This window comes from Cannabis sativa, chromosome 6 (assembly GCF_029168945.1).
Source record: "Cannabis sativa cultivar Pink pepper isolate KNU-18-1 chromosome 6, ASM2916894v1, whole genome shotgun sequence".
Lineage (NCBI taxonomy): Eukaryota > Viridiplantae > Streptophyta > Magnoliopsida > Rosales > Cannabaceae > Cannabis > Cannabis sativa.
The window spans coordinates 1,558,993-1,570,301 of NC_083606.1; the positions used below are offsets into that span (position 1 = coordinate 1,558,993).

Genomic DNA, 11,309 nt, shown 5'->3' on the forward strand with positions numbered 1-11,309 from the left:
TATCACAAGAAAACTTCAATCAATAATAATCTACAAAATGTCTTTGTCTCATCATAATCATATACAACAAAAAAATCACACTACTCCCCTTTTTGATCATTTCCATATCCCAAAACTCACATTTTGATATTACCCATCTTCTACAAAAGATGCAGACACAAACAAACATCTTTTTTCCTGTCTCAATCACCATTAATAATTCACAATCTCATAAAAAAAAGGTTCTTGTTTTGCTTTGCAAGAACAAAACATCTCACAGGGTTTGTTGTTGTTGTTCGCCTGGGAGAAAAGAAGGCGACCCACCTTCAATCTGATTCTTTTTTCGGTTGAAAATGCCGCTGAGATTAGGCAAGAGGGCTTTCTTCGAAACAGATGTTTTCGCTTTCTCCATTTTTTTTGTCTCGATGACTTTGGTTGGAATGTTCGGTTTTTGGACTCTGTAGTGGTGTGGGGATGATGATGATTCTGTTGACAACATCTCTGTTTCAGCTAATATGCGAGAAGCAGCTTCGGCTGCCTTCTTTTGCTCGCGTTCTCTCCACCTTCTTAATTCTCCCTCGACTGCTTTCTTGGCTGCTTCGGCCATCTGTGCCTTCTTCAAGGCATCCTCAGTTGCAGCCTTCATATTCTCAATCTCTTTCTGGGTTGTTTCTAACTTTTTCAGTGCCTCGTTTTCACTAGCTCTCACTGCTTCCACCTGAGCCAATGCAGCAGCCACTTTCATGTCAGCTAATTTATCCGACTCCTCAACTTTCCGGCTCAAAGACTCGAACTCTTCCCTTGAGATTGTGATATTGGCACCAGACTCAGAGGTCGAGGCTCGTGCAGCATTAGTTTGATCGGATAAAGCTTTAATCTGATCAAGTGCTCTTTCTTCAGCAGCTTTTGCTTCTTCAGCTTCTTCCAAAGCAATTCTAAGATTTTCTTCGGCTTCTTTTACAATAACTTTGGTGGCTTCGGCTTCCTTCCTCAATTCCTCGGCTTTATTCTTCATTTCTTCTGCTTCCCGTTGTGCATTTTGAGTTTCCATTGTTAACTGATCCAACGTCGATATCAAATCATCACAAGAGCCTCTTGCCTTGGACTCTTCAGCAAGGCAAGCTTCAAGCTCGGTCTTATATTTCCGAAGTTTAACATGTAAATTACCAGCTATGGATTCTGTTTCGGCCTCTTTCTCCTTCAGTTCAGCGTGCTCTTTCTTAACATTCTCCAGTTCCGCCTTCAAAGACTCAACTAAGCTTCGAAGCGAGCTTTCCTCTTCTGCAACTTTCTGTAGAGACCCTTTTGCACCGTCCAACTCTAAAGTGACAGTTCTCACAGAATCCAAATCAGAAGCTTTGGCATTCTCCATTTGCTTTTCAACCGATCCAATTTCATTCAACGTTTCAGCAAGCTGTGCTTCAAGACTTCTAGAAAGTTCAGGATCGAACTCTTTTTTCAAGGCACTTAATTTCTTAGCCGACTCCTCTAGTGTCGCTTTATGCAACTGCCTTCGTTCATCCTTTTCCGAAAATATCTTAGCATGCTCCTGCTGAGCTTGCAAGGAAGCAAGTTTAACTTGCCCAATTGACTCTTGCACAACCGAAATTTCCTTTGCGAGCTCACCAACTCGTTCAACATTTGCTTTGGCAGCATCTTTGGCCTCCGATTCTTGTTTAAAGGCAGCAACTTTAGCATCCAACGACACATCACAATCCTGACGAAGTTTCCTTAACTCTTGTTTTGCAGCATCGAGTTCAGTAATTACTGTCATGTACTGAGTTCTTGTTGCTTCTAAGTCTTCTTTCCAGACACCATCTTTTCCCGAAACACTCTCACTGTTTGCTTCTCCAAGTTGTTTCGCCTGATTCTTGGCAGCTTCAGTTGCCTTAATTGCAGATTCCTTAGATTCAATCAGCAATTTCAGCTTCTGAGTCAGATCATCAACTGTTACCTTAGCCTTTTCGAGCTCAGCAAGTGCCTGTGATTTAGTAGTTTCGGCACTCTTTAGTTGTTCCTTCAACTTGTTCAATTCTTTCTGGGTCAGGTGAAGCCTTGTCTCCTTGGCCAAAACCCTCTGCATCGAAATCGATAAAAATTTCAATCAAACACACAATATAGAAACTCACATTCCAGAAGTAAATATATAAGAAGTATTTAGGAAAGCAAATATTTTTTCAGCACTTATAATCTATAAATAATCAAAGTAAGAGTAAAATCAAAGATTTCTTCTAATTTAAGGAAAAAAGACAACAAAATAACTTGAAAATTAAGGAACAATAGACACCCCAACTATGATCTAAACATATTTTCTCGACGGCAATAGAATCATCTTTCTCGGGAATTAGCTTATTTCAAGAAACAAACAAAACAAAACTGTCACAGCTTAAAAGAATCGAAAGTACCTCAGCAGAGTAAGGCTTTGTCTTCTTAATGGCAGGTTTCTCGCCAGAGAACGCACCTTCACCGAATAATGTGACTGCATCTTTCACAGATTGGAAAGGCGCCCTAGTGTCTATCTCGCCCACCTCAGCCTTGTTGGGAGAGTCAGTAGCATTCGATCGGTCTTTCGCTACCATACTGGTTACTTTGTTATACACTTAATATCTCTTTCCAACTGTTGAAAAGTACAAAGGAAAATTGAAAATAAACACAAAAGCGAGAAAACAAAAAACAACACGAACAAAACAACGACACACACATTAAAACTCCCAATGCCTCGAACTCAAACAAACAAAATCAATAACAGCTTTTCATCGAATAAATCATACGAAAACCGTGTACTATACATTATGTTATAATTCTAAACTTCTTGAGCATACATGTAAGAAAATTGTTACAAAACCTTATACCTTACTAATTCAAAAGTTTTAACATAATTTGATACCAAATGATGCTTAATTAAACTAATCATGTCAGCAAATCTATATATGAGAATGTATATATTGCAGATTAAGAGTGAATCTCTTATAATTCATAATGTGACAATCTAGAGTTTTCATAAATTAATATCAAATTCAAGTCATTAACTTTTTGTAAAACAACTATAAAATGATGCATTAAAATAACAATAAGATATAAACACCCACCAACCAAAGAAATGGGAAAGTAAATTATAAGAGAAAAAAAAACACTAAAAATCCAATATTAATTCCTTTTCAATATGCTAACTTCTGTCAAAATCAACCATTATCAAGAGAAAGAACATACAATCCCAACAACCTAAAATTAAACAAACAAAACATGAAAATTAATGTTTACCAGCCAAACAAAACATAACCCAACTCTGAGTATATATATGTACATCTATAAATATATATATCATACCTATGTTTTTTTGGATTCTTGAAGCAAATGAACCCAATTATATCTCAATCACTCTTCCAACACTGAAAAAAGAAGCCAACTTTTCAGTTAGTGATAAAAGAAACATCTTTAGTCTCATAAAAAAAAAGCTAATATACAATAAAAGACCAATATATTTCAACTTGAATAGTACAATTAATCAAACCCAGAAACCCTAATAATCAAACCACATAAAGAAAGAAAGAAACTTACCACAAACCCTAGAATCACCAGAGCTGAAAAAGGCAGAGACCATTAAAAGAAGTCACATGCAAAAAAAAAAACTAAAATGATCTTTCATGGATCATCATCATGTGCTTTAAAAGTCAAAACCCTCACAAACACGTCTTCCACCCAAAGAAGACCCAAAAAAAAAAACCCACCAAGAAAAACACCCTCTAATCTCCACAAAACTCCCACAAGACCCGAAAATCTTGCAGACCCAGAAATAAAAAAGGGGTCTTTTTTCTCAAAACTCAAACAAAAGATTCAAAGCTATCATAAAAATCCAAACTTTCCTATTAAGGAGCTACTTCAAAGATCATACACAGCCAAAAGAGAGGTTTTTTTTTACAGTGTTTGAAAGAGGAGAGAGAAAGTTTGAAAATTCGAAAGTTGTTTGAGACAAATTTTATATCATCAGCAAACGATGTTGTTTGAAAGAGAGAGAAAGAGATTATGATCAAGTGTTGTTACTTTCACCGTAAGCTCTATTGAATATGCATTCAAAGGTTGTACCTTTATTACTGAAAGGTACAAATACAATTTCAAAGGTGTCACTTTTATGAAGTATGAGGAATTGGGTCCAGAGAATTGAAGCCAGATTGTGATGCCACGTCAGCAAATGGTACCGTCCAATGCGTTAGTATTGACTAGTGAGCAATGACCATGACCCCCCTAAACAAAATAAACAAAACAAAAGTAAAAGAGAAAAGAGAGATATAGGTTTTGCCTTTGTATATTACTATTTATATATTATTATAGGCTTTGTTTGGCTTCTAGTTTGTGCATCTCACTATCCTCTTGCACCTTTTTATTATGTCTAGGTGGCTATATCTATTATAGTTTGTATATTTTACAAGAAGAGAAATGTATAAGTGGTGTCTTGTATATTTTTATATGTTAATATTAATGTTAATCTAAGTAAGTATTAAGTCTCGTATAGTTTAATATAATTAATTTTAAGCGGCGTTTGGTTCACAAAAATGAAAATATAGAAATAGGAATGAGAATAGAAAATAAAATAGAATGAAATAAAATTTAAAATGCATAAAAAAAATTGTTAAATTTTTTTAAAATCTTACATTAGAATAATCTTTATTTCTATTTTAAAATAGAATAGTCATTTTACTAAAATGATAGAAAGATCATTTTATTGGGATGATATTCTAATACTTTAAAATGCAATCAAATAAAAGAATTGAATGAAAATTATTTCTTTTTCTATCTATCTACTTTATTACCTCCAACCAAATGCCAACTTAGGGAATATTACTAATCAATCACAAGATAACATGTCTAAAGGTGCTAGGCACTATTAGTGTCCAATAGCAATACTCTTTATAAGGATTGTATTATGTATTATGGAGAAATATTAGAAGGTACTAGTGGTGCCTAATATTTTATGTGTCAATATTGTTATTGGTGTAATTAAATATTGGGTTTCATATAATTTAATATAATAGCTTTTAGAGAGTATCGCTAACCAATTGCAATATGACACGTCTAGAAGGTACTAGGCACCACTGGTGCCCAATAACAATGATATGTATTATGGTACCCAATATAGTACTGGTAAGTCTATAGTACTAGAATATTATAAGGTAGTGATTTATAAATGATAAAGTGTATAGTATACTTTATAATTGTGTATGTAATAGTTATTTAGAGTTACATATAAATTTTTAGAAAATTTTGAATAGTTTACAATGTTAAATATAAAGTTTAAATATTTTATTGCATATGTAACTGTTTTTTCTTATACGCATGGTAAATAATTATTTGAATTATAATATATATTATCATCAAAAAATTAGATTAAAAAATTTTCTTGAATGTTGAAACAGATAGATGATCTATTAAAATAATATTTTAAAGGTGTACCATAATTTTTTTCTATTTTAATTGTACCTTGGGGCTAAAAAAAAATATGTAATCTTTATTAAAGTAAAATAAATAAAATTTAATATTAAATTACTCTTTAGCAATATTAATTTTATGATGGTATATTTCTCATATTATATTCATATTGAGATATGTGACATGTCACACCACTTTGGATTTTTCTCTTTTCTTTTTCTTTTCAATTTGAGTAATAATGGAGTATTAGTAATTAATACCATTGTTCTAGTGTGGGGCTTTTGATATTCAATAATTGATGCTCTAGAAATGGCTTCAAGCACAAAATCCACTCACATGATATTTATTGTAACAATACCATACATTGAATTGACACTTATTTCACATTAAAAACAAAAAAATCAAGTTTGTATTTTTAATTTTATTTTCTTTTATTGTTTGGAAATTTCTTTAAGGTGATCCGAGTAAATGAGAATCATGACAAATTTACACTATATTTGGTATGGTGGAAAGAAAATATAGAAAAGATATTATATTTTGTTTATAATTGTTTGATATGCATGTAAAAAACAAAATTTGTGAAATTATTATATCATCCTTGCACTATTAATATAAAATTTGTGTTTAAAAAAGAAATTTAGTAATTTTACTTTACATTTCTTTTCTATTTATAAAATTTTTCACTCTACCTTTTTCCTTACTTTGGAGGAATGGGCCATAAAAAAATATTTTTAGGTTTTTATTTTAAAAAAATATAATATTTTTTAAAATAATAATAAAATATTTATTTTTAAAAAGAAATAATTTTTTTAGGCCTATGGGCTAAGTGGGCTCTAGGCATAGACCTAACACACCTATGCCCAGAATCGAGCCAGTTGGTGAGTTTCACTTAAAAATTTATTTCCAAATTTGTTTTATTTCCTATAGAATGTTTCATTTTTCTTATTGTTTCCACTTTCTATTTTCTTTTTTTTTTTTCTTCCTATTTGCTTTTCATTTATCCTTCTTCGAACAAGCATAAACATATTAAAAAATTAAAATAAATTAAAGTTCGAGCTCGTGATGAAGTATTGGGTAATACTAAATAAATCTAATGTGTTATTAAATTTATATTTTTATGTATAATATTTTTCTAAAAGGTATAATAATAGTTTGTAATTTTTTTATTTAATTAAAGGTCTAATTTAGATTACTTTAAGAAAAATTGAAAAGGGTTCTTTTCATAATTTCTTTTAAATAGAATTTCTAGATTACAATTTCAATTAAACTTAAGTGATCAAAGTTGTATTTACTTTTTTATTTTTTTTTTTGAAAAAATAATATCTCCTTATTTTTTTTTTTTTTTGAAAAGGCTATCTCCTTATTTTTTAAAAGATATTTTTTAATATCCTTGTTCAATGTAAGGAAATAATATTGTTCACAAATCATTTAATAAAAGTTATCTTTTCTACTTTTTACTTTGAAATAATTCATTTTAAAGTTTTGGTTAAAATTTGAAACACTAAATACTTTAGGATGATTGCATTTTATAAGTCATAATCAATTACATTATGTATGAAAAGAGTACACTATTCATAACAATAATAAAGTATTATTGTTTTCTCATAATAAAACATAATTTTTTTTTTGTTACTTATAATAAAATAGTCATAAGAAATAGTGATAAAATTGTGTTTTAATGTTTTTTTTTCTTTTGGACATAAATGCTATAATTCTTTTTGTCAATACATCTATGTAAACAAAAAAAATGTAGTCATAGAAAATAAAAAGAAAACAATATATTTAATATATTGATTTATATTAATTTACATTTTAATTTGGTATTATGCATTGAGACACAATTGTAAAATGTGTGCCTAGTAAATCATTTATTATTTTTTAATACTAAATTAAGTATATTTTTTACCTATGGAGATGGTCTTACAAGTGTCTTTATTATTGTATTATGTTTTTCTTTGACTTTTCATGAATTAAAAAGAGACAATAAAGGAGGTAATAATTTCCACTAAAAAATGGAAGAGAGAGAGAAGAGCAATACTATTCAATGGCCATACATAGCTAAGAACTTTTGTGTTCTCTTGTTTTTCACTCATTGATAGTAAGAAATAAATAAATAAAATTATGTGATTATGTGAAAGTTGAAAATAAAATAATACTATTTATAGGAATCTTTTGGTGCATATCCAAATTCCAAAGGGTTCAAATTGTAGGGAATTTCATAATTGGTATACAGATATTAAAAAGCATCTATTCATTAAAAATAGGCCCATTTCCACATAACCAATCCCCTTAAAGAAGCATATTAATTATTAATTAACATATTAATAAAATATTTAAAAGGAATTAATTAAATTAAATACCATTTGTTGGTATGTTCATGAGACATACATTAATAAAATTGGTGTGAGTGTTGTCCTAATGGATTTCTTAACTTGGTAAATAAATCAATTCAATTCACTTCAATTTTGGGTCTAGTACATGAGAATAATTAATTGCACAAACAAATAGCTCAAATTAATGACAAAGCAACAAACAAGTCTAAAGTTTTAGACAAAGCAAAAGCACAAATGGAAATCACTTAAACTATGAAGAAAGATGTTAAATGGCAATACAATATTTAAGAATCGATTATTATTAGTATAATTAAATATGAAATTTTATACAGCAGTGTTGGACAATATTGATACATAGGGCCGGCCATGAGTTAAAATGGGCCATAGAAAAAAAATTGAACTCTTACTATAAAGATAAATGGTAATTTAAAAAAATATGTATATTTTGTAAAAAGTATTTTCTTTATTTGGGCTCCTAAAATGAGTGGGCCCTAAGCACGGGCCTAGCCCGCTTATGCCTAGGGTTGACCCTGTTAATACCTAAAAACAATGCTCTAATCAAAGTCGGCTATGAGATTGGGTTGACCTTAGAAAAAAAAATTATTAAGCCATTTATTTAAAAATTATGAAAAACTATTAAAATATATGTATAATTATAAATAGAATTTTTTTTTTTTTTACCTCTGAGTTGGGTGGGCCCTCGCACAGACCTAGCCCATCTTAGCTTAAACCCAGCTCTTATAAGAAATATTAAGTGGTATCAGTGGTGTGCAATATTATTTTACATGCGATATTACTATTAATACAATTTAATATCAAATCTTACATATTTTAATTTAGAGAAGAGTGTGTAAGACTTATTATTCAATTACAAACCTATTGTGTCAAAATTAATGTTGATGTAGCAATTAGCATTCTTTTCCTTATTTATAACATGTTTTCAACAATAATTTTTATTTTAAAATTTTAAGACATATTAAAAATAATAAGGTTGTAGACTAATTTTCTAATACATGCAAATTACAATCATAAAGTTATATTTATTTATTTATGATTTTATTTAGTAGTATTTTAACAAAATTAGTCCTAGTATTAGCATCAAATAATAATTTTAAGGACCAACTTGCTTATGTAAAAACATGGAGAAGGACCTTTAAGACACTTATAATATGATGATTCATACAAATAAACCATTATTAAAACAACAAAAATATAAGTGAAAGCCTAAGACTAACACAAAAGAAAATAAAGGTGTATTATTAAAAAGAAAATAAAATAAATGAACTTCTTCAATATAAATAAAATAAGAAGTAATCATAAGTTTTAGGTGTAGGCATGGATAGTTCATTAATTGGGCCACACGTGAAAAGCCCATATGGGGCCCATTACAATTAGAGGGCTCTCGTATTAGCTGTCAATTGGGCCTCTTTGTTATGGATTTTTTTGCTTTACAAATGAAATATCAATTTTATTGCTTTTCTTTTTGGCTAACTAAAAAAAATAAGAAAAAAAAATAAGAACGAAAAAAGAAGTTAATTAGTAACAAAAAAAAGAAGTTTATTACTTTCATGTTTTGAGTTCTTCTCCTTGAGGCATTTATCCTGTTTGTGATTTCGGTATTCGCATGTGGGACTGGGTCAAATTCATTTGGGACCTTAAACATAAGGGCATTCCTTCTGATGAGGTTTTCTTTTATGCTTCGATTGTTATAGACACAATTTTGGCGACTGTGCAATGAAAAGGTACATAATAATGCTACTGTTGATGTGAAGAAGTGTATTGATTCCATTTGTATTTCTTTTGCAGATCTACATGCCTCTATTTTCCCTACCCCTGCTTCTTACCTAAAGGAGGACTGGTCTCCTCCCTCCAGGATTGGATAAAGCTGAACTGCGATGTTAAAGTGGGGTTTGAAAGCATGTCTGCTGCAATTGTGGCCAGAAACCATCTAGGTCAAGTGATTTGGATTCAAACGTCTCGGTTAGATTTCTCGGATGTGTTATGTGGCGAAGTAGCGGCTTGTTGTCTGGCTCTTTCAGCTGCGAGAGACATTGGCTCCGACTTCGTTATTGTGCAGAGCGACTTGAGGATAGTTATTAATGCTCTTATCGGGAAGGAGTCCCACCGAGCAATTGAAAACTATGTCTCATTTTGTAATAATTATTATCCTTTATTTAGTAGTTGTATTTTCTTTAATATTAGTAAAATTTGTAATTTTATCGCCCATAATGTAGCAAAGTGGGCTTTTTCCCAAAACAGGTTTAGTTTGATTCCGTTATTTACCATTTCTAAGAACATTTTATGTAATGAGCGAGAGGTTTAATTATTATCTAATTATATATCAATCACGTTTTTCTTAAAAAAAAATCAGGAAAATAACTTCTCGAGGTCATACAACAAGTTAATTAGAAACTAGTGCTTCATGATACCATGCCACATATAGTTCATATAGATAGATTTGAAATAGGCTATTTATTAGTATTTGCATCTCTTGGCACGAAGAATCTCTTAAATTCAACTAATTAAAGTTGAACTCTTTAACATCTACAATTATTTTGCTTTGTCAATTTTGATCTGTTAAGTGCTAAAATAAATTACTATTGTGTACATAAGTGTACACATGGTAAAATTTTATTAGTTCACATAATATTAATATTAATATAAATAAATTAAAAATTTTAAAAATTAGAAAAATAAAAAATCTTATTTTTTCTTCTTCCTCTAAAAACCCTTTTGCATTTCTCTCTCTCTCTCTCTCTCTCTCTCTCTCTCTCTCTCTCTCTCTCTCTCTCTCTCTCTCTCTATTTATGCTTCTTTCTTTCTTGCGACCATGGATGCCCTGCCCTAATCCTCTATGAGTGTTTTGTAAAAATAGTTTTTATGAAATTTTTTATTAGCAAGATAATTTTACGAAAAATTTTATTAACAAAATAACTTTACAAAAAATTTTATTAGCAAAATAACCTCTCATGGTCGCAAAACCGACCATGAGTTACACTGTGTGACCATAAACGACTATTATGGTCGCAAAATGACTATGAATTTACATTGTGCAACTATCATGGTTGCATATAGTAAATTAAGTGAAGTTATTTTGTAAATTTTAGTATTTCAAATAGTTAATTTGGTAAATTTTCTAATTCTAATTCTAATTCTGGTTGTATCTTCAAGAAGAAGATATTCTGATTAGATTGTATACTATTATTTTAAGAGATTATTTCAAACAAATACAAAAATAACAAAAAAATTACAAAAATACAATTGAACGGAATTTTAAATATATTTACGATTTTATTTACAAAATAAGATTTTTTATGTTGTACTCTTATTAATTTATTGTTAATTTTTGATGTTGTTTTGATATTATTTGGATATTATTTTTCACTTTTATGTAATTTTCGTGTTATTTCTATAAAAAAATCATAAAATTATAAAAAAAAATCTTTAAATATAAAACTCTAAACTTTTTACAAAAAAACAAATAGTAATTTATATAATTATCCATTATCTTATTTTAATTGATTGCAATAAACTTTCATTATTTATTTATTTTTTGGACAAAAAAATTAATTC

The 11,309-nt window shown here is 29.7% G+C and overlaps 1 protein-coding gene across 3 annotated transcripts; it reads right to left on the reverse strand.

Annotated features, from left to right (window-relative positions):
- Positions 1-4,076, reverse strand: LOC115724495 (WEB family protein At5g55860). 3 transcript variants are annotated; one of them, XM_030653787.2, is made up of 4 exons: positions 3,538-4,076; positions 3,307-3,385; positions 2,385-2,596; positions 1-2,056 (listed from the first exon to the last, which is right to left on the reverse strand). In XM_030653787.2, exons 3-4 carry the CDS (start codon positions 2,556-2,558, stop codon positions 254-256), a joined length of 1,977 nt encoding a protein of 658 aa, XP_030509647.1. In that variant the 5' UTR covers positions 2,559-2,596; positions 3,307-3,385; positions 3,538-4,076; the 3' UTR covers positions 1-253. The 3 variants fall into 3 exon arrangements, with proteins under 3 accessions (XP_030509647.1, XP_030509648.1, XP_060972801.1); XM_030653788.2 differs by having other exon boundaries at positions 3,307-3,368; positions 3,538-4,034; XM_061116818.1 differs by lacking the exon at positions 3,307-3,385 and having other exon boundaries at positions 3,538-4,017.
- Positions 4,077-11,309: the final 7,233 nt, after the last annotated feature.

Bases quoted from the DNA above. Each gene is read 5' to 3' on its own strand.
- LOC115724495 (XM_030653787.2), bottom strand. From the start codon at position 2,558: ATGGTAGCGAAAGACCGATCGAATGCTACTGACTCTCCCAACAAGGCT. The intron at 2,057-2,384 runs GTACTTTCGATT...ATTTCGATGCAG, and splicing joins CAAAGCCTTACTCTGCTGAG to AGGGTTTTGGCCAAGGAGAC.